Source organism: Brachyistius frenatus, unplaced genomic scaffold (assembly GCF_029030835.1).
Source record: "Brachyistius frenatus isolate BFR_SWC_R1_liver_20210118 unplaced genomic scaffold, ASM2903083v1 Contig_36, whole genome shotgun sequence".
Lineage (NCBI taxonomy): Eukaryota > Metazoa > Chordata > Actinopteri > Embiotocidae > Brachyistius > Brachyistius frenatus.
The window spans coordinates 2,882,867-2,905,930 of NW_027210635.1; the positions used below are offsets into that span (position 1 = coordinate 2,882,867).

The following is a 23,064-nucleotide window of genomic DNA, read 5'->3' on the forward strand; positions in this document are numbered from 1 at the left end:
GTTTGTCCAACCGTTGTCATTGATACTGAATCTTATCTCCAAACACAGCTGGGAGTAAATGTGTAACGTGCTTTGCTTGCTGTGTGGAAACTTGTTTGGATGTCGGTGTGTTTGCATAATGTGTCTGTTCTGTCTCACACAGCTGCTGCACAGTGCCACAGAGGTCTGCTGCTGGTCACTGTTATTGTTGGATAATATTTAAGTTTCTATTCAGTTTCAGTGTGTGTGTGTGCGTGGGTGGGTGTTTGAAGGGAAACATGAGAGGATCTGCAAACTGAAGTTTAGACACACATACACTCAGGAGATAAATGAACAGCAGAGGCAGCACACGTGTGGAGTAGTTGAAACAGTTAAGAACAGAACTCATCTCTGCTGAAGTCTGTTTGCTGTGGCCTCATGTTCCTTTTTAATAATTTGCTTGATGCACCTGTAGTTCAGCTGACTGTTAGTTAGCCTTTAAGGAGCTTAATTGCAGTTTTGTATTAAAAAAAAAAAAAAGCAAACCAAAACAACTCCCATGACAGTGAAGATTACCAATTACAATGTTCTTTTTTTCTGGAAATATGAGCTTGTTAGAAATCTGCATCCTCAGCAATTTATAGGTATTTCAGAATTATCAAGACATTCATTTAAGAATACTAAGTACTACTCTAAGTGCAGAAGTATAAAGCGGCAAAATGTATTTAACCTGTCATGCATCATTGAGTGAGCTGCATTTAATTGTTGTAGTTGACCTGTGGATTCAACTTTTACACTTGATAGGCTATAAAGTTGAAAAGTTTAGTTTACGTTTTGGTTGGACCCCCTTCCAACAGCTCACAATATTAAACTGATGAGACGATTAACAGGAGTAGAAAAAATAAGTAAAGTTCAGATAAACACATTTGTGTAATTTTTAAAGTTTAAAATTTTAAAATTTTGTTATTTAAATAACTTTCAGAGAGGAATCCCTTCTAACAACTTAGGGACACCTGAAATGTGCAAAAGTGCCCCATCTAAATTTTTCAATGGTCTCAGAAGCCCAGAAGTTTGAGAATCTGTCAGATAAATGTAGTGGAATAAAAAAAATAAATATATATATATATATATATATATATTTCTCTCTGAAATATAGTAGAGTAGCACGCAATAGCACTCGTTCTCATATGGAGATAGTGACAGGCACAAACGTCTTAAATTCCTTTCAATCTTTTGGTCGTGTTCAATCATCCCCGCAGTGCCTCTCTCCCTGTGTTGTCCTTGATTATATTCTAACAGTCAGTAGAAAACACACACAAAAAAAGGACGCAGCAGAGAGTTGGTGTGTTTTGGGAAGGGGTTGCTGTTTGCCGCTGGGTTATCATCAACCAGGAAAGTGAAAGGGGAGGGATGAAGAGGGAGGGGAGGGGTTAGTCCCGCGGAACATCCTGCAAACACATCTGAGACTCGGAACAAAACTCAGCACAGTTTCCCCTCGCTGCGCATCGCCCGGGGGGATGATTCGTTGTTTGATCCCGGAGAAGTCGCAACACTTTAGCTGAAGCCGTGCAGTTGTTGTTTTGCAGCTGACCGACTCTGCAGGTCGTTGCCCCTGCTGGACTTATGTGTTTGTGTTTGGACGCACGGCGGTGGGCTATCCGGAATGGGAAATCCGTAGGAGGACGACGCTGGTTGGCTCATTGTTGGTAGATAGAGCGCACGGACTCGCACGACCGAACAGCCCACGCACGAGATGGACTTTAAGAAGACAAAATTTGGCAGGTATTTTTATTTCCTTAGAAAAGTTTGAGCTCTGATATTTGGCAGCTTATTTTTCATGTGGAGATCCTGTGCATCCATGCGCACTGACGCGCACGGACAGGGACAATCAAAGTGATGTTATAGATTAGTTTGTGAGCGTGTGTGTGTGTGTGTGTGTGTGAGCGTGTGTTCGTGTGGATAGAGAGAGAGAGAGAGAGAGAGGCAATGAGCTTGGAGACAAGTTATTTTTATTTACATGCCAAAACAGATGATCAGTTGAATTTTCAACCTTTCTGTCAGGATCATTATTCATGGATCAAGTTACTTCTTCATCTGTTTTCCCATCAGTCTTGTCTTGTAGGTCAAAGTTCAACGGCAGTTCGTTTGAGACAGATGTTTATACTTCATAAAGTTGAATTCTGCTTCTGGGCATTCATTCCTCAGTTTGCCTGTACATATGTCTCTGTGTGTCATTTAGTAAGTATGTGTGTGTGTGTGTGTGTGTGTGTGTGTGTGTGTGTGTCTGTGTGTGTTTGTGTATGTGTGTGTGTACTTGTGTCCGTAAACGGGAGATGGCGATAATCGTGAGAACCCGGAGTTTGAGTCCCAGAGGAGATTAACTTGATCTTTGCTGTAAAAGGAATAGCTGTGGAGTTACACAGATTGTGTACAAAAAACACACACACACACACACACACACACACACACACACACACACACACACACACACACACACACACACACACACACACACACACTACAGATTCCTATTGTGTACAGTATCCTATAAGGATCGAAAGGTTTTAATCCTATTAGATGCAACCGATCCTATTAATGTATATGGAATGTGTTGTAATGGGCTTTGGCGAGGTGAAATTGAGGGCTGCACATTATGCACTCAGAAACATGTAACTAACATATGACACACGTCTGTGTGCAGCAAAGAAGAAGGAAATGTGTGGAAAGAGAGACTCTGAATCGCAGTGTGCTAATTGTGACATGTCCTCTCTGATCAGTCGGTAAATCGCTATCTCTTCCTTTCAGTTCAATTCAGTTCAGTTCATTTCACACACACACACACACACACACACACACACACACACACACACACACACACACACACACACACACACACACACACACACACACACACACACACACACACACACACGTATAGTTCTGTCATGACTGATTAGGGGGCATCAGAGGGCCACATTCAGGTCCACATAGATCTACAATACGGCAACAGTGCTCAGAAAACTACTGTTCTGTTGTTATGCGCTTGGCAGAGCCTGACGAGATGCAGCGCAAAGAATGGAGGAATGGCAGCCGTACAAGAATCGGTTGTCTCACTAAATGTTGTTTTCTGCAGCTTGAAGAAGACAGAACATATGACACAAGCTTAATAGTGAGAGTATTTATTTATTTGATGTTTTTAGTAATAGGACTCCTCCTGGTTTTCAAGTGTGATCACCAGGGTCACCATGAGTTAAAACCAAAATGATAGAAGTCCAGAAAAATGTATTAAAAAAAAACAAAGAGTGGAGCAAGGACTCCTGATATCCTTTAAAAAAAAATTAAAAAAAATAAATAAAAAAAAATAGAGAAAATGTGTGTAAATGTAAGTGGGAGACAAAATGAGGTGTTTTGAGAGCCCTGATGCCTTCGTCTTCCAACCACACCAACAACAGAAAAACACTGACATTCTTGTTATGAGGGTTGTGGTGGCAAGTAATGAGCCTGGGGTTAAATGCTGGGGAATATATTGTTATTCATCTATAACCATTTTCCCAATTTGTCTCTTAATTCCCATTTATTGAATTTCAAATACAAAAGTATATAGTTGTCAATGTGTCATGCGAGTTGCACCCATTTATCCATTTTAAATAAATGATTGTGTTCATAGTCAACTGGATCCCAGCATGCATTGGGGGATAGACAGACAAATTATTTGGCTGAATATATAAAGAGGTACATATTGTAAGTTCACCTATAATCAACTGCTCTGGAAATGACTTGTTTGTTGTTGATTAAGACTCCTAACGTGAAATAAGCTTCGACCACCACTCTGTGTTGGCGGACACAGACAAGTTGGGAGGGAGAGAAACCAAAATCCCCCTGAACCCAAACACAGAAGTTGGCATCAGGGTGAATTTAAAGTGAAATGTAATGACTGTTTGGTCAATTTAGGGTTAGGTTTTATTGTTTGTAAAAAAAAAAAAAAATCCTCCAACAAGCTGCAGGTTCACTCACTCTGAGCTGGACAAATAAGAACAAAAATAATCTGAAGCAAGACATGGAGGGCACAGACACGTTCTTACAATGACAGCAAGATAAAGTTACAATCTCAAAAATATCTGTTTCTTTCTTTTTGGTGGCGATAAGCAGTACAGCTGTGTTTTTAGATCCAACCCACTGTAACGTCACATTTTGGTTAGAGAGTTGCCGGTTTGAGGGCTCCAGTCTGGCATTTTAACTGTCTCCATCTTGGGGTTTTTTGGAGCCAGAAGTAACCATATTTGCAAGAGCTGGTGAAATTGTGAATCAGACCTACGACCTGAGGACGCTATGCCCCGCCCACACATACGAACAGCCTGACTGCTCCCCAGGCCTGCCAGACTTGCCCCTAAACATACATATCTTTAACGCCTAATATGTAATCTATACTGAATTTATGATGCAGCAGGTGAGTTAATATATAATCTATACTGAATTTATTATGCAGTAGGTGAGTTAATATGTAATCTATACTGAATTTATTATGCAGCAGGTGAGTGACAGGCAATTGAAGTATGAAACGGACCTTCATGTGTTATGAGGTGGTGTTTTACCAGGACCCAAATGCAGGCTCACAGACTCGGGTTTTAGTTCCAAAATACAGTCTTTATTCCACTAAACAAAAACAAACAAACAAACAAACAAACAAACAAACAAACAAACAAACAAACAAACAAACGGTGGCACCTACAACGTCCACTTGCTTCCAAGTCGGGAGGGCAACTCAACCGACTGATCCGGGGAGACGCAGCCGGCAGGACATCGGGCAGAACCGCAGGTATACCAGAGTCTATTTCCTTCCTAGTCGGGAGGGCAACTCAACCGACTGGTGGCGCCGACTGGTAGCTCTGCTGCAGGAACAAGGGCAGGAGCTGCAGCAGGAACAGCAGCAGGAGCAGGAGGAACGGGAACAGGAACAGGAACGGGAACAGGACGGACGGGTGACGGACGGGTGACTGGCGGTCCTTGCGGTGAACAACTCGCACTCGCAGTAACTCGCCGTCATCTAGCTGTTGCTAGTAGTAGGAGTACTAATGCACCGACAACCAGAGGAGTGCAGGGGCAGGGTACATGTAGTCCGGGGAGGTGATCATGGAGATGCAGCACACCTGCAGGTGGTGATCTGGGGTGAGTGGCTGCAGCTGCTGGGACCGGTGAGGGGCGTGGCCATGGGAGGTGAGGAGAGGAGGACACAGAACAAGCAGACAGGGGACTGAGGGGACACGGGAGGAGAGGTGATCAGGGTAAAACGGAGGAAACAGGAAAACAGGACTCCTGACAGTACCCCTCACCCCCCGTCAAAGGGAGCCTCTCGGCGACCCGGACCGGGTGGGAGGAGGGGGGACCGGAGGAGGGATGGAGGACCACAACAACATAGGACACGAGAAGGGAAACCTAGGTGGACGGAGGATGGGCACGGGGCAGGACGGACTGGGGTGACCGCTCCGGAGGACGGCCACGGGGCAGGACGGATTGGGGTGACCGCTCCGGAGGACGGCCACGGGGCAGGACGGATAGGGGTGACCGCTCCGGAGGACGGCCACGGGGCAGGACGGACTGGGGTGACCGCTCCGGAGGACGGCCACGGGGCAGGACGGATAGGGGTGACTGCTCCGGAGGACGGCCACGGGGCGTGACGGACTGGGGTGACCGCTCCGGAGGACGACCGCAGGGCGGGACGGACTGGGGTGACCGCTCCAGAGGATGACCGTAGGGCGGGACGGACTGGGGTGACCGCGCCGGAGGACGGAGCCGGAGGCGGGGCGTCGACACGAGGTGAGAGAGGTGATCGGGGGTAAAACAGAGGAAACAGAGGAAAACAGGACTCCTGACATCATGCAAAATCGTCAAAACTTCCAGCTTCATCTCAAAGGAGAACTAGAGGATGAAATGAGAGGAGGCTGCATGCAGAAACACTCACTAAAGACTTGGAGCTCATAGAGAGGCTGAAGACTCACTCAAGCTGAAATGTAAAACACACAAATTTTCCTCTACTGCATCTCATTCTCTGTGCTGTCTGTCCACCAAAATACAATATTTTCTAAATAAAATCAGTGATCAATACAGTTGTTTTGCCTGTTCCAATACTTTACTTAACTTTTCCACAAAGCTATGTATATTTTATGGGAATAACTTTACAACAGAATACCTTCTTGTCATAGGTGCAGCACTATAAAATACAGTTGGTCTTTTTTTAAATCAGATATGTAACATTGAATTTGGAAAGTGGATCTTTTGTCACATGTTAAATTCCCTGCTTGGTTTCCTTTGTGGTAAAAGATAATTTTTCAAAGCTGGTAACTTTCAAATGATTCACATGACTGGATTTATGCAGCTTAAATGGTTCAGATTGTGAGAATTAGGGGTTTTCTTTGCCCGATGTCTGGTAATATCTGGTTTCCCAGTAATATTTACAGGGACGTTTTAGTAATCAGGTGTTTGATAGACTTTGAGGTGAGGAGTGTGATAAGTCACGGTGCCGTAGCTTGAGCAGACGGAGCAGCCACGTTAGCTTCATTTGTCTGCTTCACTTCCTCCTGATTGCTCATTTCACTGAACTGACAAACAGCAGTAAGAGGTATGCACATGTGATGAGGAGCAGTTGGCCTACATGTGTAATCAACACAGATACACCTGTGACCCTGCACAGGGAGCCTCATTCAGATGTGTGTGTGTGTGTGTGTGTGTGTGTGTGTGCGTGTGTGTGTGTGTGTGTGTGTGTGTGTGTGTGTGTGTGTGTGTGTGTGTGTGTGTGTGTGTGTGTGTGTGTGTGTGTGTGTGTGTGTGTGTGTTCATCTTGTATGAAATGTGGTTTTGTAACATCTCCAGATGTGTTTTTTCCTGTGAACTGGGATTGAGAGATTTACTGCTGATTAAATAGAATACACAACTCTCTCTCTCTCTCTCTCTCTCTCTCTCTCTCTCTCTCTCTAGTTCATGGTTCAGTGGTATCTCATTGTGGTACTACAGACAGTGACATCACTGGTGACCATGGCAATGCACACAGTTGCCCCAGTAACGACACTAAAATTCAGGCAACGTGGTCTGGATTAGAGACCTATAAATCCTCCAAGAATGATCATCACACCAATGCACACGCAAACACACACACTGAATCGCAGTGTGCTAATGGTGACAATAATGTCCTCTCTGATCAGTCGGTAAATCACTGTCTCTTCCTTTCAGTTCAGTTCACACACACACACACACACACACACACACACACACACACACACACACACACACACACACACACACACACACACACACACACACACACACACACACACACACACACACACACACACTGGCCTGGCTTTCATGGGTTTAACACACTGTTAATGTATTAACTAATAAAGCAGTAAGGCCTCCAGATCAATGTTCATTCCTTCAACACATACTTTCTCCCTCCTCTGTCACTGCTCTCTCAGGTTCATGAACTGCAGGGTGCCGGCCAGTAAGAGATACCAGCCCACTGAATATGAACATGCTGCAAACTGTGCCACGCACGGGGTGAGTCAAGCAAACACACAAGAGGAACATGTACACACTTTCAGAATAAAGGCTCGTAGCTTTTTTGGGGGGGGGGGGGGGGGGCTTCTCGGTTTACTCCCCGCACTGTCCCTGTGCAACGAGTTTGTCAGTTCAGAGAAGCCTCTGAAAAGATGGAGAGGATTGTGAGAATGAGGCGGACTGAGGAGGATTTTTGGCTGTGTGATAGAAGCCGCTGGCTATAATCTGTGAGTTGGCCTGTAGTTTTCTCTAATCTGCTGTAATCCCTGTGTGCTTCTGCCTCAGAGAGAGTGAATGAAACAGACAGATAGAGACAGAAGACAACATGGCCATAATGACTGTAAAGCCTTAAAATGGGGAGTTTTCTGTAGTCAGTTCTGTTTCTGATACATCCATTCATTCACTCATCCATTCATTCCTGTGGCAACAAAGGTGCCATTTTGTAGGGCAGTGTATCCCACAAACATCGTCTTTACCTTTTGTTACATACAGGATCAGTTAGTGGAATTGTTTAAGATTTGGGGGAAATATACGGACTTGCTTTCTTGCCAAAATGTCAAACTATTCCTTTTCACTGTTTTTTGTGGATTTAGAGGAAGGACTCATTTTAGGCTGATAAAAAAAAGTTAACAAAGTGAAAGTACTCACCTGCTTCATAATAAAAAAAAATGTAAGAAAAAAGCGTGGAACTGTGGAAGGAGCTCTTTTGAAGGAGCACAAATCTTTTGTGTTTGGAACTTTATCAGCAGAAGTTAACCTAAAGCACATTATTTAACAATTGTACGAGTATGAGGGACAGCACAGAGTTACACTTGCACTGTGAGGAATTGTCAACATTAATTTGTGACTTTCTGATCTTTTCTAGTTGTGGATCCTGCCCAGTCTTGTGGGCGGGTCTGTGCTCTACTTTTCATCTGTGGACCAATGGCATCGCGTGGCTGCCTGGCTCTATGGGAGCGGCCTCACCGGCCTGTTCATCACCTCAACGCTCTTCCACACTGCCGCCTGGAAAATCAGCCACCTGCGGTGTGTGTGTGTGTGTGTGTGTGTGTGTGTGTGTGTGTGTGTGTGTGTGTGTGTGTGTGTGTGTGTGTGTGTGTGTGTGTGTGTTGTGCGTGTGTATGTAGCCGAATTGCTGGTAGGGATTTGGCAGATGTGCGCGTGTTTACATGCTGCTCCGATGGATTTACAACCCAGTCAGGTATACAGTTTGTTAATGAATGCAGCCAGAAGGCCGGGCATCAAACAACAGATGTGGCACGGTAATGAAAATATTTCACATCAACCTCAGCTCGGATCCTCAGAAAACAGATCACTCACATATTAACAGATGACGGGCTTTTTCTGGCTGTTTCTACTAATTCAAATAAAGGGAGACAAATTAGTGATCTGTGATATTAGGCTATGTATAAATACAAAATGACTCGATTTGACAAATACACTCATATTGGAACAAACTTCTCAATGATGGGTTTAGTTTATTTTTCCTGTTATATTACACAAAAACACAAAATGTAAATCTTCTCTATCGATCTCAGAAAGTTCTTCAAATACAGCTTAACCAATCCAGGCTAAAATGATCCTATTAATTCTTTTATCGGTTTAAGTATCGATTTCCAAACTTGATTTGGTTTGAGACGAGGGGGAATTATTCATTTCTATTGGTATTATATTGGTATTTTAAATGCATTTCATTAATGACGTATTGCTGGCCCGATATTCAACTCTCTCTTTTAAAAAAATGACATTAACTAATTATCAGAGCGTGTTGTCATCTAAAATGGGGCAGCTGTAGCACAAATGATGAAGCGGCTTTCCACTAATCATAAGGTTGGTGGTTTGATCCCAGCGACCTCCTCTACAACAGGCTGAGACTCCCGATGGCGGACGAACACCTTGCATGGCAGGTCTGCCGCCACTGGTGTGTAAATGTGTGTATAAGTGGGTGAATGGGACACAAACTGTAAAGCTCTATAAAACCGCTAAGGTGATAAAGTGTTTCATGAGTGCAGACCATTTAAAATCATTGTATGCATTACACTTTCCATCATACCTAATGTGTATACATACAGTATAGAGGGAACAGGCCAGTGCTTTTGCAGGTTTGGGCTTGAAAACCAACACTAAAAGCTGATTAAACTAATTCACTTATCTATTTGGGAGAAACAGAGCTCAGGGCAACACGGATCTTAATTCTTCTACAACACAGCTGTTTAGTTCAAAGCTGTGCGTACAGTGAAAAGCCATACTAGGTGTAAAACTTTGTGCGAGTGGTTATTATGACGTGAGCAGATCACATTGACATATTCATCCAAGAATGTATTTACTCTTCCAACCATTTTAAACTCCTCTGGCCTTTCACACACATGATAGTCCAAAAAAGGTACAACAAACACAGCTTTTTATGTTGAAGGATCGCGTCATGGGTGTGTTGTTTTTCCTGCCCTGTTCTAAAACAAACTTCGGTATAACTTCAGTATATTTTATGGAATTATCAATGCTGAAAGGATAAAAAATTGTGATGTTTTAGGAATGAGCGTGTGTCTCTTCTTCTCTTTGTCCCTATGTAGGAAGGTGGAGCAGCGTTTCCACATGTGTGACAGAATGGCCATCTACTTCTTCATCGCCTCCTCCTACTCTCCCTGGTGGGTCATGTGACTGCCGCCAACAAATCATTTGCAGTCTGATGGGCGACGCAGCTGGTTAACTATATTACAGCATAATGATGTATGTGTGATGTGTTTCCTCAGGTTGATGCTGAGGGAGCTGGGGCCCTGGGCATGCCACATGCGCTGGCTGATCTGGGTCATGGCTTGTGTAGGATCCACATACGTCTTCTTTTTCCATGAGAGGTAACACAGTCACTCTTTGTGACAATAAGCTGAAACCAAACTCGGGCCTGCTGTTTGAAGCAGAAACAGCCACGGAGGTGTTTTTTTTCATGCCCCAGTTTTCTACCTGCAGGTACAAGCTGGTGGAGTTGCTAGGATATGTGGCCATGGGGGCTGTTCCTGCTATGGTCATTCTGTCTATGGTAAGCACAAACAACAAAGGCCTATGTGTTGTCTCTCAGCCTCTAAAAAAAGATTTCTCTTGTAAACCACCGCAGCAGACTTCCTTCCATTGTGAGAGAATCAGACCGTCAGCTTTGTTGGTTTTAGCCCATTACCTACAAACACATCAGGTCGCTGTAACGTAACGGCTGACTACTCTCCAATGCATCCATGCAATGTTTTACGCTGACTGCCTCTCTTCCACTTGGTGCTATAAAATCCAGCTTCAAATTATCTTCCATTTACCTTTTTTAGACATGATATTTGGGCCCCTTGGTTCTCTATTGAAATATCTCAACAGCTATTGAATATATTGACATTAAATGTGGTACATTCACCATGTCCCCTATAGAATTAATCCTATCGTGATTCCCCGACTTAAACACCGCCATGAGGGTTATCTCTCATGGTTTTGAGTGAAAGGTATTGATACATTTTGAAAAGACTGAAATTTGATATCTACATTAATGACCCCCTCAACCAACCTGTTTTCCTCCTGCTCCATCGAAATATGGCCAGTGTTTTGGTTTGATACTTTAAACAACTTTTACAAAAACTTTTTTTTACTGTTCTTTATGACTTTATAAAAGATAAAGTTGGCATTTTTCTGTATTTTTCTGACTGTCAAATCCCTTGAAAGGGGCTACACTAATGTGTTGACAGTCTGAATCTCAGTGATTTTTTTTTTACATTGTGGCTCTGAGCTCAAAGCCCCTTCATTCACTGCAGATGTAAATGTTTAGAATGAAACAGAAAAATATAATTATATTTTTTCAAAACGATGAGATTAATTTACTTTTACGTTATTGTTTTTTCAAACTTCACTTAAACAGGCGTGAAGAGGATCAAAGCTATATTTTGTTGGGGACTATTTGCTGCTGCACATTAATTCACAATTTGCACATTTAACCAGAAACTGTATGTTTTGAAAAATGGTTAGCGAACATAAAAGAAAACCCACAAACTTTTGATAGAGGTTTTGTGTGAAGTCCAAAATCTACAAGTTTATTTACCCCCACTCTATTTCTTCGATTATTGGATTTATTTGTTGTAGTCCGGCATTTTGAAATAAGTATGGTTAAACGTGCTTTATCAGAATATTTGGCCTGATCTGTTGGAGCTGTGGATGGCTTTATCTCTTCAGTTATAGGTTTTTCTGATATTTTACAGGTGGAGCGTGCAGGTGTGTGTGAGCTGGCCGTGGGAGGCGTCTTCTACGTGGTGGGTGTGGTCTTCTTTAAGAGCGATGGCCTCGTCCCGTTTGCCCACGCGATCTGGCATCTGTTTGTTGCCGTTGGAGCCTGCGTTCATTACTACGCAATCTGGAGGTACCTTTACTTATCCGGGCCGCTCCTGCAGACATCCAGGTGACCGGCTGCTGCATGTTTTACGTTTCCATACCGAGAGACTGACTGACAAAAGTGTATTTTAGTCATGTCATCACTGTTTTGATGCACGAGGCTACACCTGCAGGGAAGGTGCTGATAATCAGACCCTCAAAACAGACTGCTGAGGATCAGGTGAAATTCTCCCCCGCTGGAACCAAACACTTTTATTCCACATCCAGCCTCACTGGATCAAACTTACACAAATAATATGATTCAAATTCTGCTGTTTGAATCATTTTTACAGACAATCACACTAATTTGACTGCCACAGGGACTGCTTATAGTAACAGAGGAGAGATTTGAGTAACGGCCCTGAGTAGGAAACTGCATTCATCTTTATCGGGGCTGTTAGTACAGAAAGTTAAAGGAAGAGTTTGACATTTTGGGAAATGTGCTTGTTTTCCTGCAGACTTAGAGGGGGAAGAGTGATAACACTCCCATATCTGTATGCCAAATACTGTATGGTGAGTCCAAAAATGAGGGAATCTGTTAACCAGCGTCTCTAAAGTTTACCATCATCATCATCATCATCATGGTGAGGTTGCTGTTAGGCAGCCTATGGAGACACCAGCATATTAATGCTGCTAATCTACTCAACCAAAGAAAGTGAATACATACATTTCCCAAAATGACGAACAATTTTTTTTTAATCATAGTCTGTGTGACTACACCTCCTGAGCTGTCGGGGGCTTGTAGACTCCATCCTTTCGGTAATCCGGCCAAAAGTGATGTGCCAAAACTGACAAGAGACATTCCTTTATGTTGGTGCTGACAGCCACATTTATGTAATGAAACTACTTTACTTTCCTATTACTATTGTCCTATTATTTTGCGCAGCTGTTAAATATGAAAGTAGAGTCAGCCACAAACTTCTCACAAAGAAAAAGTTCATCAAGCAACCATTCTTTTCTGCTGTCACAGTTTTATGCCAATAAATTATGTTTCTCTGAGAGTATTAGAAGATTAAACTCTCAAGAGACCTGCAGACAGACTTAAGATCATATCTCCCAGTGACACACTGATATGGATCAACAGTTACTCTGAAAACAGACTGCAGTTGACTTGAAGGTCAGCTGCGAAGTTAAAGGCGTCGGTTGATGTGCCCTGGTTGTGATTCTGTTATGACTTTTATTTGTTGTGAATCGGGCTCCAAGTCAGTTCCCCTGATTTACTGTAAACAATCCAATATAAGATCATTTTAGAAACACTTGACAGTGACCGGGAGAAATGGAAATTCACAAAAACACGAGAAGGTTTAATGCATTATGTGTCTTGGTTCTTGGACTCTGACTGCCAGTTGTTTTATGTGTCGCACTCTGAACCACGAGTGCTTTTCTGTCAGCAGCAGTGTGTATGATGTCAAATTACCTGAAATACTCTGAACGTGACACAACTAACACACGGACATGTAGTTTATCTATGCAAATCTCAATTTCTATTTTTTTATAGATTCAATTTTTGTATTTCCACAAACACTGTACTAAACACAACTTCAGGATTTTCCTACATTGTAGTTGTTTAACTGTTTCCGTTTTAACTTTAAGAAAACAGAACACTTACTCAGGAAGTGAGCATTTCTATCTTGTGAAAAAAAATAAATCAAATGATCTATTTTGTAAAATGATGTGAAATCACTCTATTAAAGAAGAGACATGCTATTACACTCTAAGGGTTCTGTGTATTTTCTGAAAATCATATATCTCATCAAGTTTGAATTGAATAATGTCATTTATTTACAACATTAATGTGCAAAAATCAAACAAGGTTTATCAAGATGCCCATTTTTTTGATGGACATAATTTTTTGACTGATTCATCTGCAAGTGTCAGTGTGATGATGTGTGGTGTGTGTGATTGTGTGTGTTACTGTGAGTGTGTGAGAGTGGTAAGGGCTCGCAGTTGAAGTGGCATGGCCACATTCGTGTCCCTGTGCCACCGTGGTTTGGTGACGTGATGAGGTGGGGTCAGGACGCTCTGAGCCACACCAGGTACCTTCAGCAGTGACCACAACTCCTCCCCTCGTGTTACTATAGCAACAAGGTCCTCATCATCAGAGCACCAGGCAACCGATCCGCCTCTGGTTACCGTTCTCAGCTTGGAGAAAAACAGAGACACCCTAAAGAGAGAGAAGCACTCAATTACATGATGCTGCGAATGTCTGTATGAAAAGAAACACATAAAAAATGTTGGTTACCTGGGTATGAGGTCATGTGATCGTGACGCCAGCTTAGCAAGAGCACTCATTAAAGTGGTGACGACTCTAGGGGCGGGGCAAACTGCTCCGGGCGGAGGTGCAGATGAAGTGATCTCAAACAGTACTGCCTCCAAAGCTTCAAAACAGGAAGTGATGAGCCTCACAGAGCAGCGAGAGTCACATGACACAGAGAAGTACTCCCCCAGCACCCACACCTGAAACGGAGAAAACATCAGTGTCAGGTTTTTTGGCTCATTTTATACCACGTTATTACACAGGAAATGATGCTCAGACTGGAGATGTAGTGGGTTTTGTGGAAGATCCAAAATACACAAAAAGGAAAATGTATCATCTTCAAGTAAGCGTGAACACTCACTCTCACTCTCACTCTCAGTCACTCTCAGTCACTCTCACACAGCTTCATTACCACATGTGTATAGATTTCTTCTTTGCTGTAGACGTTGGCTGTGCTTCCTGCAAACTCCAGCAGCTCGTGAGACTGGTCCACCACCAGAGAGGGGTGGAGCTTGCAAAAGTTCAGCAGGTGGCAGCTGAATACCCTGCAGACACAGTGAGGACGGTGATCATGGTGAAACTGAGACAGAGCCTTTAAAAGGACAGACAACAGCCCTTTACTTCCACTGGATGAGTTGCTGTGTACCTGTGTATCTCTTTGATATATGTAGGGCTGTTGAGGAGGAGGCTGCTCCTCTCCAGCATCACCAGAATCAAATGGGCTAAAAGCTTATCATCAGCCACCTGGAAAAAAAAGACACAAACGAGACCAAACATTCAGTATTTAACCTCAACTGTGCCTTTAAATCAACATACAGCAGGTACAGCTGTGATGACTTGGTAAAGAATGTTTAATCTTATCACCGTAAAAATTGTGTTGAAAAAGATATGCAGCAGCATGGGCACAGTCTGAGCACAATGAACGACTCGGGGCCAGTCAGCAGCCTCAGCTAGCAGCTCGTGGAGCGTACTCAGTCGGTCGATTGTGTCACCTAAAGAGGGAGACACAAGATTACAATGATTCCATCTATTTTTCCAGTATATTACTTACTGCTTTCCCCAGTGACTAGAATAACCTCTGTGTTGGATGTATACCTCCGTCAACCAATCAAATGTCAGTTTGCCTGTTCGGACTCATATAATATAGGTAGTGAAGACTCTGAAGAAATCCTTATATGTGTTCACATGTTTTGCCAACAAAGCTGATTTACAGTAGACAAAGCTTCAAATAGAGATGATGCTGCGAAGAAGCTACCAATTCCAAAACGAGAGCTTCACACACATCATCAACCTGACAACACAGAAGATCTGTACAATCAGCACAGTTTAACGTGGACACACAAGAGTAGTGATACCAAATCAGTGTTTTGTGCGTAACGGTGACCTTTGATCACCACATTTTAATCAGTTCATCCTTAAATCAAAGTGAATGTTTCTGCCAAATTTATAGAAATTCCTGAAGGCGTTGGTGACATATTGTGTCTAACAGCAGGGGACAGACGTATGTACGGACGGACAGCCCAAAAACACAATGCCTCTGTCTGTCGCCAGCTAGTAGGAACAAGAACAACCTGTGAAAAATGATGATGATCCAGTCTTAACAATCATGGTTACCATTTCTTGAGAAAATTATTACTGTTCCCATTGTTATCAGCAAAAAGGAAGTGAAACATTTTGTCATGTGATACATCAAAATATTTTTGTTTCTAATAATTATTCCCCATGCTATGAATGAAAACTTCTAATCTCAGCTCTAAGCATATTTTTAAACCAGTCTTCAAAAGTTTGACATTTTGGGAAATATTCTTATTTTCCTTCTCCCTGGTAGATGATAAGACTGATACCACTCCCATATCTGTATGAGGCTTCAGTCCGTGAGAGAGCACTTCCCAAAATGTCGAACTATTCCTTTAGTTCTGTGACTGTCTGTACCTGAACCTGCTTCCCCTCGAAGCAGAAAGAGGAAAAGCCCTCGGAAAGAGGGGTTTCGAAATGCATCCAGGATGCCACGACCGCCAGGCTCAGAGATCGGCAAACACGCTGACCTGCAACACACACGCAGACTCAGTGAGAAAGAGTTCAAATCAGTATGGTAGGTAGTGGATGGTGTTGCTCAGATGGGTCCTTCAACCTCAGCTGCAGCATCAGCGTGGCAGACAGACAGGGCAGGTCCAGCAGAGTGTGGAGCAGCTCCACTGCAGTTCCAGCTGTCACCAGGGAGGGCAGCAGATCCACAAAGTCATCCACCACTGCTGGACTGTCCCACGCTAAAAACTACACACAGAGAGGCAATAAAAGAAGGAAGGCTGTGTATCCCACAATAGTCCACAGTACTTGTGTGTAGAGTATACAGTCTGCATATTTTCTCTGGTTATCACCTTCAACAGGTTTGGGAAGAAGCACGTGTACTGTGGAACTCGAAGCTGGATGCTCTCGAGGTTCAGTCGAAGGAAGCGTAGAAGCTCGTGCGCCAGGAAGGGGTCATTGAAGAGCTCGGCAGGGAACCGGCCAAACACCAGCTTCCACACACTCTCACAATCCACTGCTGCCATCTCGCCTACATAAATACACATCACACATCATGTCAGCATGAGATTGGGAGAAAAGAAAGAGACTTACGTGAAGTCCCCATCGACAAACAACCATTTAACGGCATTCAAAAGTGTCCCCGTGCTGTCCTGTCATCCTCATGCTGCAGTGGAAGCCCGTGGCAGCACATGCTGCTGTGTGTACACACCGTGGTTGAGGTAGAACTGCGCTACGGAGAGCAGGACTCGGGCAAACGACAGCTCGGAGCTGAGTCGACCAAAGAGCGCCTTGATGCATGGGAATGTTCGGTAGACCAGCGAGGCGTCCTCAACACACACACAGTCCAGGATGGACACCGCCTCCACCAGGCACTGAGGAACGAATCAGGCCAGAGGAGAAACATAAAACCTGCTTTACTGTTCAGTTTGGGTAACAAACAAATAGCGTCGGCTGTGTTTCTGTAACAACTTTCATTCCATCAGTCTCATCCGTTTCTTTTAATGGATGCTTTTGATGAACTATTTGCTACATTTGTATTAAGCTCTTATGTGAGTAGGTGTAGTGTTAAAGAATAGTAGCACAAAAACAGAAAAGAGCAATATCACTCCACAAATTAAGAATATCGGTGACATTGCACTTTACACACACATGTGCTGAAACTTTCTCGATAAATCTAGAAGCCAAACAACCTGGAGCCACATGACCGTATACCCATCCCACCTCTGGCGCCTTATTGGCTGTTATGTGCGAGTTTATATGATTGGTTGTCCTTCATTTTCTTACCTTTTGATTTTTTTCAGTTGTGTCAAACCCACCCTATTTAAGTATTTGTTGCAGTGTGTTTCACGTTGACCCTGATGAAGGCCACCGGCTGAAATGCATTGATATAATAATAGAGTTGTTGCTGGAGCTTTGACCGAGTGTTTATACACAGACTGACCGCTTTCTGTAGCTCTGTATCCGTCCTCTTCTGTGCCTCTGGGGGAAAAAGAAGAAAACACATCAGAGTTCACACTTGCGTAATGTACAGATACAAAAAAAACACATCGTCCATGAGTAATCCTACACTATGGCCTGCTTTTCTCTCACACACATGCAAGTTAATGCACACAACACACTCACTGCGATCGCACTGTTCGATGAGGCGCTGGCAGTACTGGAAGGCCTTCTCTCTCAGACGCTCCTTTGGAGGCAGCAGTCGGCTGGAGGAAGAAGTCGCTGAAACCATAGAAACCACCGACCCGTCCACTTCTGAGCGGTCGTCTGGAACAGGGAGGGTCAGGAATCAGAGGTCACGCTCAAACTCCTTACTGATGAAATGATGATAAGTGTTGGTCATCGCGACTGCTTACTGACAAATCCCAACGTGTATCAAGTCATAATTATTAAAGATACTTTTGATTATTGGAGGTCGTTACTATGCTGCTTCATGCCTTCATTTACATCTCGCTGCAGCAACTTCTGACTTCACCTGCCAACAGGCATGTAGGATGATGTACAACCACAGATGTAGAGAAAGTTGTTTTGTTAGTCAGCGCAATCAAAGTTACTTCACAGTTTTTTATGTACAGAGCGGGAGAGAAGAGAGTACAGTAAAATGAATAGTTACAACTTTAATTTTTTTTTTCAACATTAGTAGTACTATGGAGTCATGTTTTTAAGAGGTCCCTGTTTGTTTGTGGTGGAGGAAAAAAAATAAAAAAAAATCTAACTTTTATCATCAATATAATGATATAATGATCAGAATATGAATTTCATTTTTGGGATTTATTTCAATCTTTTTGGTGACATACTGTATTTAAAAAATCATTCCAATTAAGGGATTATGATTGATTGAGTGTTTTTGCCCTCTGCATGACTACTTCAACAGGGACACAACTTGAATTTTGTTTGTAACTTTGAGAAAATGTTAAGTATAAAAACATATGTGAATGCCACAGATTCAACCACAAGTATCTTTTAATAAGATCTGTTCCTAGATGTGTTTTTTAGTAAAAAAAAAAAATAGCTCGCTATTAAGGGTTAGATGAAATTGTTAGAGAAATTTGAGACACTGACTTTCATCATTGACTCTAAACAGATTATTGCATGTAGTTATAACAGGAAAAGTGAAGCCCACTAACATCAAAACCACAGATGAGCCAAGAGGAAACACTCAGAAGTCTTAAATTAATCTGTTTACACATCACATGCAACAAGTAGCTCTTCAGCAAATGTAGTACGTTTAGTATTTGATTGTGAAAGCGGTCGCTGTCGGAGCAGCTCATTCACCACAGTGATTCAATGATTTATTTAAACTGATTAGGAGGCAAACAATGCACACACCAGAGAACATGGAGGTGTGTGTCAAGATTTCCTGTTAGAGAGTGATTATTAGATCAAGCGTGGTTGTGAGTCATGATCATGTCAGTTGTTGTGAGATGACCTCTGCCAGCCCCGAGATAAACAGATGATGCAGGAGTTCAGCTTAAATATTGCTGCTTAGATGCACGCGCATGCAGGGAAGGTCCATAAACTGTCATGTCTTACCATTAGAAAAGGAGTGGGAGAGGGAGTGGGAGAGGGAGAGGGAGAGCTGTAGCCTGTTCACTGGAAATGGTGGAAACAAAGAGCAGGTCGTCTGAGAAGGGTGATGTGATGTGATGTGATGTGATGTGATGTGATGTGATGTGATGTGATGTGATGTGATGTGATGTGATGTGATGTGATGTGATGTGATGTGATACAGCATAATGTTGGACGACATGAGATTTGATATGTGAGACATGATATGATATAATATGTTAGCATATCATAAAGAATATGTTCTGCTATGCTCTGCTGTGATATGCTGTAACAGCCTTTATGAGTCAAACTTTGAGGCGGTGATTGCGTAAAAGACCAAAATTCACTAATTTGATGCAATTCATTTTCTTAGAATTGGTTTTAATTGTCATCCATGTTGGAAAAGGATCCTGAGCACCTGCTGGTTTAAGTCTGCAGACACAATAAGGGGTCAAATAATAAGAATTGTGGAGTCATTCAGTCATAAAATTACATTCTTGAGCACAGGAAAGCAAAAGGCTCAATGAGTTGTGAGGTCATACCCATATCTGCTGGGGTGTTGCCATTGGAAACAGAGTGGTAGGTGCGAAACCAGTTGTGCAGCATTGAAAAGGAATAGACGTTCATCCACTGGTCATCAGTGAAGCCCTGACCCACACAAAGCACAGTGAAGAAATCTCCTGACACCGTCCCATCCAGCTCCACTATAGGCACCGGCTGTTCACAACACACACACAGCAAAACTTTACATTAAACAAAGCTGAGACAAACTGACACCAATGTCTGTATGTTCTCTACTTTTGTACACTGCAAACAGAGCTGATAGTTAAATGTAATCAAGAGTATTGCTCACCTGACGGGACCTGGGCCCTGTGAAGAATCCCCCTGAGGAAGCCCCGCCTCCCTGTATTATGCTAGCATACCGCAGCCAATCGACAAGCTTTTTACACAGGAGGGTCACGTGATCTAGAGACAGTCAGATGTGGAGAAAGGTGCACACAACTTAACAGAACAATAGATGCCTGTCTGGGAAATTCTGCTGTTCAGGCCTGACATACTCTGGGACGTCTCGGATTGCCTGGATGTGGAGTAAAGGTCACGTAAGGACACCCCAACCTCATGAACCAACTGTCCAACATGAGTATTGATCATACTTTAGACTGAAGACAGCCTAACTGACTCTGTTAAGAAGCCCAAACTGTCTGTTTTGGCTTTGTAAGCTTTAACCAACTATCTGTGCGTTACCATCAGTGAGGCACTCTGGGCTGTGTGTGAGGACGGTGTTGAGGACCGGCAGCGTGTGCATAAGCGAGTGAGCGGGCGCCTCAGACGCTCGACTCTCCAGACTGCGAAGGAGCTGAGCGCAGAGAGACGACAGATCATCCCTGGATCCAGCCTGTTGGAGTCAAAGTGGGAGAGAGACAAAGATGTGATGCCATCTGTGAAAACAAAACCTGCTCCTTTAGCTGTTAACATGTTACCAAACAGTGTCTATGTTTAAAATGGCACCATACAAGTTTTTTCTAAATTCGATATTCTTAAATTGTTGAAGAACCTTTTCGTGCTATTTAAGAAGAGTAGCAAAACGACTATTTAATTAACTGAGAAAAACCAAATGAAACACCCAAACTATACGAGGCAACAAAGAACCATTTAGTAGTTTACAAATGTCTCAGAACGATGATGAATGAGGCCAAACAAGACATTTAATTTCCATCTCACCTGTGAGAGCAGCAGAGCAGCAGCGTGGCTGTTCAGCTGACCAACGTTCTGCTGGGTGTCGTTCAGCTCCTCACCAGAGAGGGGCAGCGTCTCCCTGAGCACAGCAGAGCTCAGCACCTGCAGCTGCTCAGCAGGTGAAGAGAGGAGCAATGAAAGCCTCTTCTGAAGCTCTGAAGGCAGCCTTTGGTTGGACGACAGAGGAAACCTCAGATTGAAGCAGGAAGTTGAATAAAAGCTCATACTGGGTATTAAATACTTTAGAGCAGGGGTCTTCAACGTTTTTCAGGCCAAGGACCCCCAAACTGATAGAGAGATGGAGCAGGGACCCCCTACTATATATATTGTATAAAATTGTGTTTTATATTAAACTGGAGGAGGCTTGGAGGGACGGGTTCAGGCTAGTCTCGCGCTGTGAGTGAACCGGTGGCCCAGCTTGAGAGCGCTCCTGCTGAATGTGTGCATTTCTGACTGAAAGATAACATCTTCTGCCTCCATTTATCCATTCGCTACAATATGTTTGATTCATGTTGATGTGTATTTAAAGACATTTGAATTTGTGGGAAAAAAAAAGTAAAAAAAAAAAAAAAGAGAAATTGTCTAATCAACCAAAAATTTCACGGACACCCTCAGTACCGCCGCGGACCCCCTGTTGAAGACCTCTGCTTTAGAGCATAAAATATCATCTACTTATTTGTCCCACATGACTACAGGGCCAGCACTCTTTTCTTAACTTCTTTTTTAATTAAATATCGATGTGTTTAAGGGGAGGTCGTAAAATAAATTATAGTTGCTATTGAGTTTGAAACTGAGTGGAAACCGTTATGGAAAAACTGAAAGGTCAAAGCTTTCAACTGATATTCTTTCTGAACCACTGACATTAATGAGGTGTGTAGGAAGAAAAGCACGAGGAGGAAGATTCCAATACGCCCTACACACTCATTCTGTTTGCACATTCGCATGGAGGGTCCGCCACACTGAGTGTCATTTCAAACCAATTACCCTAAAGTGGGAGAGCGTTATAAAGCCCTCCACCACCAAGTCTGCATTGATGCAAGCTTACAAACAACACTCCCAAAGAAGTGCAGCACTGAAACGCCACGTACTGCACCTCCACAAACCATTTCCCTGCAGTTATTTCCAGAGAAACAATAAGTTGCATTACCTCAAACAGACATTTCATAGACTGTTTTCGTGGACGCGCGATGGAATTCGAGGTTAAATGTGTTTTTTTTTGTCATGAACATGTGCACCCGAGAAAACAGTAAATGTGTTGATTATTTGAGTTAAACATTTTCAGGGACTGTGGGGAGAAAAAAACAAAACAAGGATCTAATCATGAAGAACGGCAAACGAAAAAAAACCGTTTAGTGAATAATAAACCCGTGGGATTTGCTATGACAAGTTTACCATGCCATGAAAGTAATGAACGAGTCATGTAGGAGCCCGGACACCTACATCTTCGTCAGTGCTGGGTTTAAGATGATCTTTCAGATAAATACGTATTCAATTATAATTCTAAACTTTTTGGGGGGGGCGAGAGGCTGTCCCAGAGCTCGGTGGTGAATTCAAACCCAGTGGGAGGGAGCGCTTACGATCTGGTGTACTTGGTGGCAGAGAGGATGAGCTGCAGCCTCTGCAGGGAGTCGACCGCGTCGTGTCCGAGTTCCTTCCCGTGAAGCAGCTTCACCAGTCGGCTGTAAAACTTCTGCAGCTCGGGCTCCTGAATCTCTCTTGGAGATACAAGAAACACCGAACACCAGGTTTGATCTCTATAAACACCTTCAAGTGACTTTATACTGTCAAAAAAAAAACAATTTGCCACCTGAGCGATGACTTTGTATTAATTACACATTTGATCAGTCATTAACCCTTCCGGGCATTTACCAAGTAAAAAGTAATAAACATCTCATCGGAGAACAGTTGGTTTGGCCTGCTTAAATGAAAGCAAAATAAGAGAAGAGCTGAAGGTGCATAGAAAGTTCTTCTTCTGTATTTTCTTACCTTGCTTGTTTGATTAAACTCTCTGAACCGTGAGAGTACATTTTAAGAGAAGGCCAGGTATTAGTCTGCTACGTCTGTCTGCAGCGGAAGGTAAACAGTGCAGTTGCTAT

At 43.1% G+C, this 23,064-nt stretch overlaps 2 protein-coding genes across 3 annotated transcripts; one reads left to right on the forward strand and one right to left on the reverse strand.

The window, feature by feature from the left end:
* Positions 1-1,449: 1,449 nt before the first annotated feature.
* mmd2a (monocyte to macrophage differentiation-associated 2a) lies at positions 1,450-13,606 on the forward strand. The gene is made up of 7 exons (XM_069701395.1): positions 1,450-1,740; positions 7,428-7,509; positions 8,375-8,535; positions 10,080-10,154; positions 10,260-10,361; positions 10,474-10,543; positions 11,733-13,606. The coding sequence occupies exons 1-7, from the start codon at positions 1,712-1,714 to the stop codon at positions 11,931-11,933; spliced, it is 720 nt and encodes a 239-aa protein (XP_069557496.1). The 5' UTR covers positions 1,450-1,711; the 3' UTR covers positions 11,934-13,606.
* Positions 13,607-13,665: 59 nt separating this feature from the next.
* ap5z1 (adaptor related protein complex 5 subunit zeta 1) lies at positions 13,666-23,052 on the reverse strand. 2 transcript variants are annotated; one of them, XM_069701392.1, is made up of 18 exons: positions 22,955-23,052; positions 22,546-22,683; positions 20,954-21,134; positions 20,477-20,627; positions 20,085-20,197; positions 19,774-19,948; positions 19,217-19,276; positions 17,810-17,950; positions 17,628-17,665; positions 16,896-17,058; positions 16,537-16,715; positions 16,290-16,432; positions 16,091-16,203; positions 15,023-15,150; positions 14,805-14,902; positions 14,571-14,703; positions 14,144-14,358; positions 13,666-14,065 (listed from the first exon to the last, which is right to left on the reverse strand). In XM_069701392.1, exons 1-18 carry the CDS (start codon positions 22,993-22,995, stop codon positions 13,813-13,815), a joined length of 2,463 nt encoding a protein of 820 aa, XP_069557493.1. In that variant the 5' UTR covers positions 22,996-23,052; the 3' UTR covers positions 13,666-13,812. The 2 variants fall into 2 exon arrangements, with proteins under 2 accessions (XP_069557493.1, XP_069557494.1); XM_069701393.1 differs by lacking the exon at positions 19,217-19,276.
* Between the last annotated feature and the right edge of the window lie 12 nt (positions 23,053-23,064).